The sequence below is a fragment of the Vipera ursinii genome (genome assembly GCF_947247035.1).
Source record: "Vipera ursinii genome assembly, chromosome: 3".
In the NCBI taxonomy this organism is placed as follows: Eukaryota; Metazoa; Chordata; class Lepidosauria; order Squamata; family Viperidae; genus Vipera; species Vipera ursinii.
Window position 1 is genome coordinate 166,154,739 of NC_139516.1, and position 15,217 is coordinate 166,169,955.

General features: G+C 36.2%; 1 protein-coding gene across 9 annotated transcripts in view; it reads left to right on the forward strand.

The window, feature by feature from the left end:
* RBBP8 (RB binding protein 8, endonuclease) overlaps positions 1 to 15,217 on the forward strand; it is a 51,206-nt gene that overhangs the window by 7,718 nt on the left and 28,271 nt on the right. For 6 of the 9 annotated variants that reach the window (XR_014492043.1, XR_014492044.1, XR_014492045.1 and 3 more), the window contains exons 1-4: positions 2,428 to 2,679; positions 4,690 to 4,908; positions 10,570 to 10,612; positions 13,236 to 13,331. Coding sequence is in view for 4 of the 9 variants with exons in the window: in XM_083358931.1 (XP_083215057.1) it covers positions 4,797 to 4,908; positions 10,570 to 10,612; positions 13,236 to 13,331 (251 nt within the window). In the remaining 5 variants the exon portion in view is untranslated. Of the gene's footprint in view, positions 1 to 2,427; positions 2,680 to 4,689; positions 4,909 to 10,569; positions 10,613 to 13,235; positions 13,332 to 15,217 lie in introns of those variants that run through there. The other 3 variants (XM_083358932.1, XM_083358935.1, XM_083358936.1) reach the window with 3 other exon arrangements.

The window sequence follows — 15,217 nt, forward strand, 5'->3', positions numbered from 1 at the left end:
CTGTATATGGTATATATTGTGCACAGTAACTTAACTACCACCTAGATTATGGTTACCATCTTAAAATGGCTATAAAGGGAATTCATGGGAGCATACAGCTACCAATAGCTATTATCCATGATGTGTAGTTAGTTATACAAGTAGTCCTCAACTTATAACCATTCATTTAAGCGCCCTGTCAAAGTTACAGCACTGAAAAAAGTTATTTACAAACTTGCACTTACAACTGTTGAAGCATCTCCAGGGTCATGTGATCAGATTTTGGGTGCTTGGCAGCATGAATTTACAACAGCTGCAACATTTACTTAATGATTGCCATCACTCTGCTTAATAACTAATTCCTACAACACTGTCAAACTACTTAGTAAAACTGTATTACTACGATACTCATCTTTTCTACCTATCATATTCTTATGACTATAACTTTGTTGCTTGTATCTTACCATTTATATTGTTTTTAGTATCCTAGTATGATTTATGTTGTTTGCTTAGCTAGTATTCTATGACTATCACTAAGTGTTGCATCTTGTGATTTATGATGAAGTATTGTATTTTAAAGTTTATGATGAATGTATTTCATGTTGTTTATCATCATGATTATCACTATTACTTGTATGTACAGAGAGCTAATGCATTGGAGACAAATTTCTTGTGTGTCCAACCACACTTGGCCAATAAAGAATTCTATTTCACTTAACATCTGCAGTGATCTGCTTAAAAACCACAGCAAAAAGGTCATAAAATCAGGCACAGCTCACTTAACCACCTTGCTTAGCAACAGAAATTGTGGTCTAAATTGTACTAAGTTTATGACTACCTGTAATTTTATTGACCGGAAACTGTGGAAGATTAGCAGAAGAGGCCTGTTTTGTTCATGTCTCACCAAAAATCTGACCACTCTAGTAAACAAAATTTAAACCAATCAATTTACATAAATGGAATAAATAATAGATTACATGTAAAAATATCTGAGCATGTTAAACAACTATTACACTATAATTAAAATACCTCTCCAAGATAGCCAAGAATAAATATTCCATGTTTCCTTTTTTGCTCTGTATCCTCCATAGTAATGAAGGTAGTAGCTAAACACTTATAAATCTTCAAAATTTGCTCTATATATACAAGTTGATGGATGGAAGAACTCTTGTAGGAGTACAATGAATCTGCTCTCTATCCTATTCCCAATTGCACTTTGGAGATGCCTTGAGGTCTCCTCTACTTGTGACTTTCCAAATAGGCTTATTTTCAGCACTTAGCACATTGTGTGTGGTTTGTCCCAGACTGCATTGTTTCTCTATTTCCAATGTGCTTCCCCTATTCTATATAAGTCATCTTATTTTCTCTATCCAGCTTATATGCATAGAACACTGATTCATTAAGGCTAGATACCTGTGCATTATTACTCAGGCCTGTAAGCAGCTTTTTTCTCTCATAGCCTATAGCAAGGAAAACTCATTTCTAAGCAAATAAGAAAGCACTTTAGTTTCTAAGAAATGACAATTTGATCTTTCTGTTTAATTTCAAGGCTATTAATGCACCCTAAGCCTTTGAATTTATTCGTTACTTGGAACAGCTGTGCTGGAGGGCAGGATTAAACAATCATCACATCAAAAACTGTATCTGGAAGGCAGTTAAGCCCAATATTGTACAGTATTCCTTAACGTTTTGTAGCCAATGTGCTTTGCCAGAGAAATCTACATTTCTATATTCTTTCGCTATTTTATCTCTTCCCTTTCCTTGAAACTGTTGCCTTCTCTTCTGTATTTCCGCACAAAGCAGCCATTCTAGAGATTCATTTCTTTTGAGGGCGATTGATACAACTAGTTTGCTAAGCTGGTTCGATGATGATATCCATGTAGTCGTGTCCGACCCTTAGCAATTCTACGGGCCAGATCTCTCCACAATCTTCCAATCTTCCACTACTTCTTTGAGTTAAGAAAGTCATTTCGGGCCCTTTTCTGTTTTTTTTTTTTTTAAAAAAAAGTAAAACAGAAACAGAAACAATTACTTGATTCTAAAAGCAAGGCAGAATTTGCAGCTCAGATGCTCATATTAAAACGCACACAAAAGGCCTCTAGTGCCAGGGGTCTTCAAACCTGGCCCTTTTATGACTTGTGGACTTCAACTCCCAGAATTCCTCAGCCACCGTGCCTGGCTGAGGAATTCTGGGAGTTGAAGTCCACAAGTCATAAAAGGGCCAAGTTTGAAGACCCCTGCTCTAGTGGGCGTTCAGAGCTCAGGAGCTCCCATCTGCTCTTCAAGCTTGAACCGGCTCCAAAGTTTCTCTCCGCAAGGCATTCTCGGGGAAGGGTGGAGAGAGAACTCTGCACGCGCCCTGTGACTCGCTCTCGCTTCTTGCCCTTTCTTCGCCTCTTCCTCCCGCGACTCCACAATTGAAGGCCGGGCCCACCACCAAGCTGGACTTCTTCCTCCTGACAAGAAAAGGAGGGAAAATTCTCTCCTTGTATTCAGCCGCCAAAACAGCCTCCGGCCAGCAGGGGCAGCCCGCTTCTTCCGGAAGCCCCCGCGACCTAGTTGTTGGCTCTCCCGCCTCAGGCGGTGGGTCGAGAACGAGCAAACGCCGCTGAAAAGAAAGAAGAAAAAAAAAGAGAGAAGTATCTTTCTTCGCTCGCCTGCCCTGCCCTGCCCTTCGATGAAAAGAACCAACGCCGCCAGGTAACCCCGCGTCGCGGCCCGCCTTTTTGTGCAGCTGCGAGCGGCCGCTGCCTTTTCTCCTCTTCAAAGGAGCGGATTCCCCCTTCCCGGCTCCCCTCGCCGTTGTTCGCGGTCGCAGGGAGGCGCTCCTCCTAGGACCAGGGTAGGCAACCTCGGCTCTCTTATGACTCATGGACTTCAACTCCCAGAATTCCTGAGCCAGCCAAGCTGGCTCAGGAATTCTGGGAGTTGAAGTCCATGAGTCATAAGAGAGCCGAGGTTGCCTACCCCTGACCTAGGGCTTTCCCCGTCTTGAGGTAAAACGTCCCACCGAGCCCCCGTTCGGCGCCCAACGCACCTCCCTGGTTAAAACCAAAGGGCTCCACCGTCTCCTCTTCGGGCAGCCCGAACGCAGGTTTTCCTTTCCGTGGGAGGCAGGGACCGCGCGCAGTCTTGCGCCCGGGCTAATATCGTGGTTTGTTGTTTTTTTTTCTTTCCCCTTGGGCCTTTTTGAAAAAAGCCGCCCTTTTCAAACTCTGGCGAAATAATAGCCTGCCCTCTCCAGGAGGCGTGTTTCGCTTGTGTCGGGTCGTCTGGAGAACTCTTTTAACCGTTGCGTGGCGGGTATTAAATTGAAAGCGATCCCGCTCTGCTTAAAAGAGTTCCCCCTGGAGGCGAAATTACCTCCGTCGGATGTTTGTGGAAGGCGCCGAGTCTCGGGGATAGTAAAAGGAAATATAGTAAAAGGAAGAGACTATTGGAAGTCACTCTGAGCAGTCCTTAGGGATTCGGCTAAAAACGAATCGAGAGTAAACTGTTACGGGCTTAGCTCAGGAAATGCGTTATCATCAAGACGGGCACAACTTTTAGAACAGGGGTCTTCAAACTTGGCCCTTTTATGACTTGTGGACTTCAACTCCCAGAATTCCTCAGCCAGCTTTGCTGGCTGAGGAATTCTGGGAGTTGAAGTCCACAAGTCATAAAAGGGCCAAGTTTGAAGACCCCTGTTTTAGAACTGCCACCAAGGTCAAAGTGAAGACTTTCCCCTGTGCTGGTTAGCTTGCTTATATTTCTTTCTTTTTGTGATAGGCAAGCAGTCTGATCTTCCAGCCAGCTACTTGCTGGTAAGAAGAGCAGGCAAGATAATCTATACCCGAGGTAGGCAACCTTGGCTCTTTTATGACGCATGGACTTCAACTCCCAGAATTCCTGAGCCAGCCATGCTGGCTCAGGAATTCTGGGAGTTGAAGTCCATGCGTCATAAAAGAGCCAAGGTTGCCTACCCCTGATCTATGCAGACTGCAGTTTTGGAGCCAAGGACTACATATGATCAACAGGTTGCAAGTTGCCCAATTCAATCCTAAGGCATTCAGATCTAGGGAATAATGAGGAAAAAAAACCATACACACAATTATATAAGTATTGTAGAAGCGCTATGTGTTTCAGCTGCCTTGAAAATTTTAATTTGTGCCATGCCTCCTGGACATTAGTCACTATGATACTTTCTGCATTTCATTTCTCTGTGAGTTCATTATTTATCAATCGCAATTGCAACTGGCAACTTGGTCGTTAAACAAAGCAGTCACTAAGTGAAACCATGTCTATGCTTATGATCTTACTTCAGCTTTCCTTTGCTTTACAGGCCTGTAAATGAGGAGACTGATCACCATTATAATTCTGATCTGTTGCTAAACAAGTTATTCACTAAACAAGGGTTATCTTTAATGCACTTGGCAAGATGCAATCTACAACTAGCAGAAAAATATAATTAATTTTATCACAGCATAATAATTTATAAAACCTTAATTCTCTTATGTTTCTTCTTGCAACAGCCACTTATGGTAAACTTTTGTTTATTTCTTCAGGAAAAACTTGTCTTTTGAGGACAAAGAAAAGTCAGCTTTCTAATGGCTTCTGTATTGTTATTTTTTTAAAAATTCAATGATTAATGAAGATATAAAGATGATATAGATTAATTACAATAACTATCATTTAATAACTATATTGTAAACATTGTATCTGTCATTGCAGGAATCCAGTTGTCTGGAAAAAAACGCTCCCTAACTGTAATGTGAACCTGAAGAACAGCCAAACATCAAGAACTCAGAAAAAAAATTGAAAAACTATAAACAGATAAAATGAGTGCTTCTGGAGGGAATTGTGGAAGTCCCAATTCTACAGAACCTGCAGTTGACTATTTCAAGGAACTATGGTCCAAATTGAAAGAATGTCATGATAAAGAAGTGAAAGGTATGGCTGCTGTTTGTATTTTGTATTTGGCAAATTAATATTGACAGCCATGGGTTATTTCTAAATTAGCAAATTAGCTGAAAAATAATGTAATTCCTAAGATAAAATTGTTTTTTTAATTTTAAGAATCCTTACTGAGTTCATGTGGTTGGGATTCACATTTTAATATACTGAGTTTTTCATTGACTTTCGCCACGTATATAACATTTGGTGAGATCATATCACAGTGGCAGTCAAGATGAATAGGTATGTGTTATCATTTCAAGTCAAAGTGTGTTGGTCTTATTTGAATGTTTGTTGGTACGTGTTTGAATTTTATTGTTTATTGATTTTTTTCATGGCTTAGTCACATAACAAAGAACTGATTCTAACAGTTCTTATCATATTAGCCTTATATCAATTTATCTTGCTTGAGTTTACCATAAGCTGTAAAGCAGATTGAATACTTTGTAAAGCGATGAAGTGTTTTCCACTTTAATTATTTGAATGCAATTATATTGTACATAGATTAAGCAAGCGGTACACAAGGTAAATACAGTTGAGTTTTATATACCTTTTCTTTTTATATTTAGAAAGTATAATGGTGGATATGATGATTCCAGTGGTGAAGAATCTGATGGATCCAAGATCCACAGTATAATCCTGTAATATCTTTTAAATCAGAAGCAAAGCCCATTATGTTCAGTAGTCAGTCTTACACAATCAGAGATGTGTAATGATAGAATTTTTAACTAGGATATTCCTGTATGCTTAGAGAACTCTCCAAGTTCTATCTAAATAGATCAACAAAAGATGCTATCAGATGCCAAGAATCAAAAAGAAAACTTATGCTATTTTATCTAGCTTATTACCATAGAAAAGTACCATGAGATATTAAGAACTTGTTATAGCAATCCACTAGTAGTGAAACTGATATCATTAGCTAAGAAGATTAGGATCAAGGAGACAGAATAATATCTAAAAGTCTGTCTCATGAAATAATTAAAGCTAGATATATGACATAACAATTAAAATTTACTTAGATATAGATGTCTGCTGAAATATCTGGTTGACATTTGGACCAATGATTACAAAATGCCTGGTGTGAAACAAAACTATTATCTTATTTTTCAAAACTTTTAATAGGTTTAAAACCTATCTGGAATATTGATTACTTTCTATAGACTATTCATTAAATACATTTATAAGGTTTAATTTATTCCACAACTTGAGTTTTATAATTCTGGGATGCTGTCAGCAGAGTACACGTTGAAGTATCACCAGTATAAGATTTGGCAGCCTAAGGAGTATCTACATGTCATGGAGCCACATAATAGAAAACTAAGTATTAAATTTTAAACATTGGGAAAAATGCAGGTAAAATTTCAAAATAGTTAGGAGCTATAATCAAAAACATTACATATACGGTACTAAGAAAAAGGTCTCACTTTGGAAATTTAATGAAGACTAGGTGTGTCAGTACAAACAGATAAAGTGGATTTTTTTATGTTCTGAAACTTTGTTAGTGTGTTCTGTGTAATGCATGGTAAATTTAGAATATGTATGATTTTATCAAAAAACATGCCCAAAGGATTGTTTTTTCAAAAGATGGTGATTGTACAGTAGAAGCATATGGTGATATATAAGGCAAACACAGACTTGTCTGGACTATGTTTCTGAAGTCTATAAATAAGAATTAAAGCTGACTCATGATTTTTAATTTTAGATGTCAGCAAAATATGCTTTATAAAATAAGAGTCTATAATCAGTGAGTTTTGTTTTTTAGTTATGTTTGTCGTATAAAGCCATATTTTATGTCTTTTTTAATTATCTGATTTTTAATAAATATGGCTGAGATAAATGTGATCAAGTAGAAATTATACTATGCTTAATGTTAGTTGCTTTGGCTTAAAATGCACATTTATTTGTAAAAATTACATTTTTCTCTCAGTTTTGATTTGAAACAAATGAACTTGATCAAAACCGTCATTCCGAAAGCAAATATGTGCTAATATAATGAAAAGATTATAAGGGCATGTTTGATGGGCAAGAAAGTTCTTTCTGCAACTTGTGGCATGTGTGGCCTTTCTTTATTTTATCTTTGGAGATCAGAATTAAGCCCCTAAATGGGAAAAAATTAGGTGAAAGACTTACATAGAAGAACTGATAGGGAAGGATAAGCAACGTTTATGTTTGTACAAGCCGGCCTAGCCTGATGGGGATTGGTGGGGTTTTTTATTTTTTGTATTCTTAATTTTATCTTTGGGGTTTTATAATTGTATATCAATTGTTTTAAACTTGGGCAAACATTTAATTTCTTTTTAATATTTGTATTTTGTATTCTACTTTTGCCCTGTGAACCGCCCTGAGTCCTCAGGGAGAAGGGCGGTATAGAAATATTATTAAATTAAATTAAACTACAGTACTCCTTTTTTCCCAACCACCTTAGCACCTTTGCACATTATTTACAATCATATACCTGTCTGCAAAAAATAAATCTCTTGAAATGTGTGTAGCTGACTAAACTAAATGTAAGTAGTCCTTGCATACCAACTGTTCATTCAGTGACTGTTCAAAGTTATGATACTGAAAAAGGAGATACACAACTGATCCTCAAAGCTTCAGCTGTTGCCGTGTCCCAGGGGCCACATAGTTGTGATTCGGACACTTGGGAATTGTTGTGCATGTATAGCAGTTGTAGTGTTGCATGGTCACATGATTGCCATTTGTGATCTTCATGGCTGGCTTCCAGGAAGCAAGTCAATGGGAAAGCCAACAGGAATTTGCAAGTTGCAGTCACATGATCTCATACTTAACAACTGCAGGTGATTCTCTTCCTAACCACTGCATGGTGATTTTTCATTTACAACAGGTTGCTTAATAATAGAGTTGCTAAATACAATTGCAGTCAGTAAATGAGGACTAGTCAGTTACTGAAACCTTGCTCCATAAATAATCCAAATAATTTAATCTGAATCCACTTTGCATCCACTCTAGACTATAATTTAATTTATTTTAATAATGTTTACATAATGAGCTTATGGAAATTTACTAATTATTATAAACTTGTTCTAAACACGTTAATGGGAATTTCAGCTCTTGTAAAAATATAGAACATGCTCTGTAGCTGCGTTGTGGTGCATTTTCTTAGAAGATGCATAGGAGCAATAAAAATTCATTTCATCTTCAACCCACTTGGATTACTCTTCCTTAGATATAAATATCACAAGAGTGATTAATTATAACTGTATTAATGAAAGGAAATGATAATGATTCTAGTTCTATGAAAACCACTTTTTGTCATTTTAAGTTGTTTTCAGTTTGTAGATCATAAAGTGAATGCCAAAATTCTAATTAAAAAAACCTTGTGAACCGCCCTGAGTCCTACAGGAGAAAGGCGGTATATAAGTCTAATAAAATAAAAAAAATTAAAAAAAAATAATTTAATGTTTGAAAATTCCTCCGGAAACATTTCTGGTTTAGATGAAATTTGATCACTTTAATTACAGCTTATAAGCAATGTTTGTTTAGTGACAATTCAGGTTGCTAATATCACATTTTGAAGCAGTAGGCGTGAGCTTAAGTGGACTCCAGAAGATGGTAGAGGACAGGAAGGCCTGGAGGAACATTGTCCATAGGGTTGCGATGGGTCGGACACGACTTCGCAACTAACAACAACAAAAATATCACATTACTAAATACTCTCCGAAACGGGAGCTTCACTGTATTACAGATTCATTCTTTCCGATAGGTGTTGAAAAGGAATAAAATGGAATGATTTTTAGAAATTTTGATCCTGATATCTAATTGTTATCTGGCTGACTGGCTGATTTGAGATGCATGGTTTTTAAACTTATATTTTCTTCTGAAGTAGTTATCAGTAACTTTCCAGTTTGTGACTGTGACATTCAACATTAACATGACTACTGTTTTCTAAATAGAAAACTGAATTTTGAAATATTTACAGAATTGTAATTATTTATTGCATTCAGTAATAACTTACATTACTAAACTACTGTGTTAAGTAACTTTGTATAATCAGGGATAAAATTCTATCTCATTCTGATTTCTTCCTACTGTTGAAAACTGAAACAGCTTTGGCTATCAAGAATCCATGCCAGTACCATTTTTACAAAGAATAATGTCCTGGTCACAATCTTGCTTCACTACTTTTCTTTCTTATATTATATAGTTATACAATAACTGGTTATAATAATTACAGATTACTACAAATTATTGCTGAAATTGGCTTAATGGACTAAAGTGGAGTAAAATCAGTTTTCAGTTGAATGGGACTGTTTAGTAGACCTGAAATCTTACACATTTTTACTTAAGAATATATGTGCATGCATCATTTTCCTCTCCTTTCTGAAATATATAAATATATTTCTATTCTTTATCTTTTTTATATGCAAATACTCTCTAGCACTGAAGTTCCATGTAGTCAGTTTTGACTCATGGAGATTATATGGACAAATTCTTGCTATCGTGATCTGACTCTGATAATAGCCTGTAGCTATTTCAAAATCATTCCAAGAATGTATTCGAACTTGTCCATCTACCATCTATGTTGTACTCCTCTTCTACTTTCCGTAACTTTAGCAAGCATAATAATTCTTTATAGTCTATCCTTTTCTTTTTCCTATGCCAACTGGAGATCAGTTTCTGCTTGCTTATCAACACTTCTAAAGAACAGTCAGTCATTATGGTTCCAAGATTTGGTCTGGCAGTCCAAGACATTTTTTGTAACCATTTCCAAATCCATAATATAGTACAAAGATAAATTGTTTCCAGATTGCACAGCTATAGATTATCACTGGAAACACCAATGTTTTTTAACTATTCTGATCTTTGTTGTAATTATTTAAGTTGGCAGTTGCTTTTCTCTATAGACTAATCTCTTTACTTTGCCAACAGTCTCCCTCTTTGCTACTTTTCAGTCAAGAAACAAATAATGTTTTCAATTCTTTACCATCAGCTGTTAGTTCACACTAAGCATATAAATTGCCATTACCCTTGTTTTAGTAGAAAACAACCAAGGTAGAAGTTACAACTGGTATGATTTTTAACTATCTTCTAGATGGAAAAGAGCTTTTTGTATATGTTTGCTGTGATAGCCAACTGAATCTATTTTATAGGACTATCTCTGAAGTCTATATGCTGTGGCTGATTTCACCCTATAGGAGTGCAGAGTATATGCCTTCCATGCTGTAAGAGCTTCCGTGGTTGACAATTTATTCTTGGACTAAATTTCAGCTATTAGTTTGACATATCATCCTTAGCTTGAGTTTGTGATTCTATCCTATAAAGTTTTTAGTGACAAACTTTGTACAGGTATTCTAACTATCTGGAAAATTGTAGACTTTTAGAAAAAATAATTGGTCTGTAGCTAAAATTGGAAGAGTAATTTTTTGTCTGTTTTAGTTTCTAATTTACCTTTTTAAAATACTTTATTTTATTTTGCTGTTATCTGCTCTGAGAACTGAATAACTGACATGAAAATCAAACCATAACTAAATAAATATTTAAATAACATTTTCTTATACTTCCAGAGAGTACATGGGCAGTTAGTTGGCAATCCCAGTTTCTATACTGTACCTCTGAATGAAAGATCTTCTTTAATTTATCAGATTATAGAAATTTTAAACAAAGAATTAATTGTATCCTGTCTTCTTTTCTTAGGATTATTGTCAAAGATCTCTAAACTGAAAACAGAAAGGTGTCTGTAAGTACCTTGAGCAAAATACTGTTCTTAATTAGATGGTAATAGTTGAGATGGCCACTTTATTCGTGGCCAATTACTAAATATCAAATTGAGAGATGTAAGTTTTGCAAGAAAAACCTTTATAACTATTACCTTCTTAATTCCTGCAAGTTGTTGTAGTTATTGTTATACTTTCATCTTGACCTTTTGATGCATAACTCAAAGTGGCAAACATGCTTAATATTCCTATTTTACCTACAACAGCAGCCCTTAAGGTGGGCTGGGTTGAAAGACTTCCAGGCCCCAAATCATCCATCTTTCATGCATAAGGGAGACCTAGAACTCACAGTCTACTGGTTTCTAGGCAAGTATCTTAAACACTATACCAAATAAATTGGAAATTAAACCCTATTTAATGTACAGGTAGTCCTCAACAACTGTTCATTTAGTGACCATTCAAAATTACAACGGCACTGAAAAAAGATACTTGTGACCATTTTCCACATTTACGACCATTGCAGTATCCCCATGATCAAGTGATCAAAATTCAGATGCTTGGTGACTGTTGCTTTGTCCTAAGGTCATGTGATCACCTTTTGCAACCTTCTGACAAACAAAGTCAATGGGGAAGCCAGATTCACTTAACAACCAGGTTACTAACTTATCAACTGCAGCAATTCACTTAACAACTGAGGCAAGAAAGGTTGTAAAATGAGGCAAAACTCACTTAACAAATGTCTTACTTAACAACATAAATTTTGGGCTCAATTGTGGGTGTAAGTCGACTGTATGTGGAAAATGTTGGGGCTGAAATTGTTATATTAAGAACAACATCTTTTAAAACAATGAGAATCTTTCAAGTAAATGTGCCTAGGATGCTGCTGATTGCACATACCAAGATAGCTGGGAACATCTTACAAAGCATCTGTATAGTTTTGCACAAAAGATGCAGCAGTTTCATTGATCTAAAGAAAGGTGTTTCGTACTAATGTGTATTGTCTTTAAATCTGGAGTATGCCCTAACTTGCATCAGTCACTTAAATATTTGTTTTCTTTTTTGTTGCCAGTTTTGCTAGTAAAATTCTTTTTTGCTTATGTTAATTTATATTAGGTATTGTTTTAGACTTTGAATTAGTTAAAAAGAGAGCTGCCACAAGATATACAGCATATTCAGTTGTTTTCTTGTTAGAAACAAACCTGCTATACTATTAATATTCAAACACATCTCACAAACCTGCTGTTTGCATAACTGAGCCAAATACATTTTAATGCTTAAATATATAGGTAAAGGTAAAGGTTTCCCTGCACATGTGTGCTAGTCGTTTCCGACTCTAGGGGCCGGTGCTCATCTCCGTTTCAAAGCCGAAGAGCCAGCGCTTGTCCGAGGACGTCTCCATGGTCATGTGGCCGGCATGACTAGATGCCAAAGGCGCACGGAGCGCTGTTACCTTCCCACCGTAGTGGTCCCTATTTTTCTACTTGCATTTTTACGTGCTTTTGAACTGCTAGGTTAGCAGAAGCTGGGACGAGTAAGAGGCGCTCACTCTGTTACGTGGCACTCGGGATTCGACCCGCCAAACTGCTGACCTTCTGATCGACAGGCTCAGTGTCCTAACCCACTGAGCCACACTGCGTCCCTTTAAATATATACTACCATTTTATTTTGCTTTGTGGTGTTGGAGAAGATTGTTGAGAGTCCCTTGGACAGCAAGGAGATCAAATCAGTCAATCCTAATGTAAATCAACCCTGACTGTTCCTTGGAAGGACAGATGCTGAAGCTGAAGCTCAAATACTTTGGCCACCAAATGCGAAGAGAAGACTCATTGGAAAAGTTCCTGATGTTGGGAAAGATTGAAGGCAAAAGGAGAAGGGAACATCAGAGGATGAGATGATTAAATAGTGTCATCAACATATGGGCATGAGTTTGGGTAAACTCGGGGAGACACTGGAGGACACGGGGGCCTGGTGTGCTAAGGGCCATGGGGTCGCGGAGAGCTGGATATGACTTAGCAACTGAACAACAAGCCTTTTTGTTTGGTTTGTCCCAGGCCGCATTGTTTCTCTATTTCCAGTGTGATTCCCCTAGTCCAGGGGTAGACAACTCCCAGAATCCCTGAGTCAGCATAGCTGACTAATTCATTAAGGCTAGATACCTGTGCATGGTTCCCTTGATAGACACACATAATAGAGAAAAAGTATTTTTGCTATCATTTTATTCTTCCCTACAGTATTATATAAGAATTTCCATTTTTTCTTTCAGGTTGTTTATAGTAGAGACCCAGTGCAGCTACATTTACGTCATCTGTAATACGTTGTGGATGAAACTTGTTCTTTATTACCATTTAAAGCTATCAGTTTTGTAAGACAGAACTTGTATTCAGTCCAAATGCTAGTACTCATAGATATTTGTTAACTTTGAAGTAACAGGATTTCTCCTTAATAAAACTATACCTAACCCCAGTGCTTTTTTGTAAAAGAAAAAGGTGCTGGAACTCACACATGTCATACAACCCGCCTTGCCTACCGTACAAAGTTCCATCCAAAAAAGGTGCCGGAACTCCGTTGTGAGCATTCTATGACAAAAAAAGCCCTGCCTAAACCCATACGTTCTCAGTTTAAAAATTAATTTTCCTTTATATACAGAGATGCAGCAAGGCTTGATGAGTTCTATGTAAAAAACCAGCAGCTTAGAGAACAACAAAAATCATTGCAAGATACTATTACAGTTTTAGAAGATCGGTAAGTAAGAATTATTTCTTTTTGCTTACAGAATTCAGCTACTTTTTCTTTAGTACAAGTTTAAAGGAATAATCCTAATTTAGTTACAGATTTTATTCAGTAGATAATCAATGATTACTTAGTATTTTTAAAAATTATCTTTAATATAGATTTAATGTTTAACACAACTCAGAATTTATAGGAAACAAATGGGAGAGATTTCATGCCGTATTTATTGGCATATAATAATTTCCAAAAAAGATTAGACTCTTCATATTTTTTCTCACTTCTTTGTAGAATAATTCTTTTATATTTTGTAATCTACTCCTTTGTTTCTGTTATGAAGCAAAGTTCTCTGGCTATAAGAAATTGCAAGCGCTTTTTTGCAATTTCTCACTTTACTCTATCCTTGTAGAAAAACAATCTGTCTAGATTCAAAAGAAATTTTTAAAACAGGTATTTTTTTCCTGCATTTCTGTAGAAATTCAGGGAAAGAAGAGGAATAAATTTATACTTCCACCAAATGTTAAATTCTAGTGAAACCTCCCAAATCTCTGTTTCTAATATTTATCATGCCTGGTGTCAAACATCACATCTGTTATGATTTCCTGTGAGAAGTACATACTTCAGTACTAGGTAGCTCAATTAATCATAATGATGTATCCAGAAAAATTGAGTCTTAGTTCTAAGATATTTCGCACATTTTTGTCAGAGATGTGTATATAAATTACACTGTATAGTGAATGTGAATGTATCTTTTGGAGAGAAAATCTTGTTCTGCAATATTAGGTAGATTTAAAGTTGATTGGACAGCAAGAATTCTGACACCAAAACCACATGTTTGCTTCTGTCTGCATATGCTTATTATATGGAATAAAAATGAAGATTAACCAATAGTTTAAAATAAATGTGCTTACTAAATTCCATTGGGTGTAATGGGATTTTTAAACAAAATGCAGAAGATTATTTTGTATTTGTTGATTTAATTGGATGCAGCAAGTCCAAATATACATGAAATGCTACAGGCCTCTTTCCTGAGCCCTGTGTTGTTCAGCCTTAATATCTTTGATGAAGAAGTTGAAGTGATGGTGATGATGCAGAACTAGGACTGGCTAAAGTAAATAAAGTTTCAAAAAGATACATATTTACTTAAACAGTGGTCTGAAATGAACTGTGTGAAATTAAATCTAACATAGGAAGGGGATAAGATGGGAAAGACATGGTTTAGCAGTAGCATGTGTAAAAAAATCAGAGCACTCCAATAGATCATGCACTGAATATAAGTCAACATTAATGGAGCAGCTAGAAAGGTAAATGCTATATTAAGATATATGAACAGGAATATAGAGTTCAGATCATAGGAAGTAATTATCCTATTCTACTGTGCCTTGCTTAGGCTCCATTTGGAATATTATGTTCACTTCAGGACTTCACAATTTAAAAATGACTTATAAATTGGTGCAAGTTCAGGTGAAGATCACTGAGATGGCAAAAGGAAATTGAAGACAGCCCTGGAGTGAACTGGGTATATTTAGCCTGCAGAAGAAATGACTTAAAGTGGGAAATGGGAATCTACCTCAGGGTTGGACTAGAATGACCTCTGACATCCCGATCAACTATGGGTCTATAATGCCATGTTACTTTTTAATATTTTCTGGTATGCTTTAATTCTATATATATATATATATATATATATATATATATATATATATATATATATATATATATATATATGGATCCTTGGTTTTTCGGGTTTTTCCCCGCATAGAACTAAAGGTTCTTTAGTTCTACGCGGGGAAAAACCCGAAAAACCAAGGATCCACATACAGGCACCCGCGAAAACCTCAGAAAACATATATATATATATATATATATATATATATATATATATATATATATATATATAT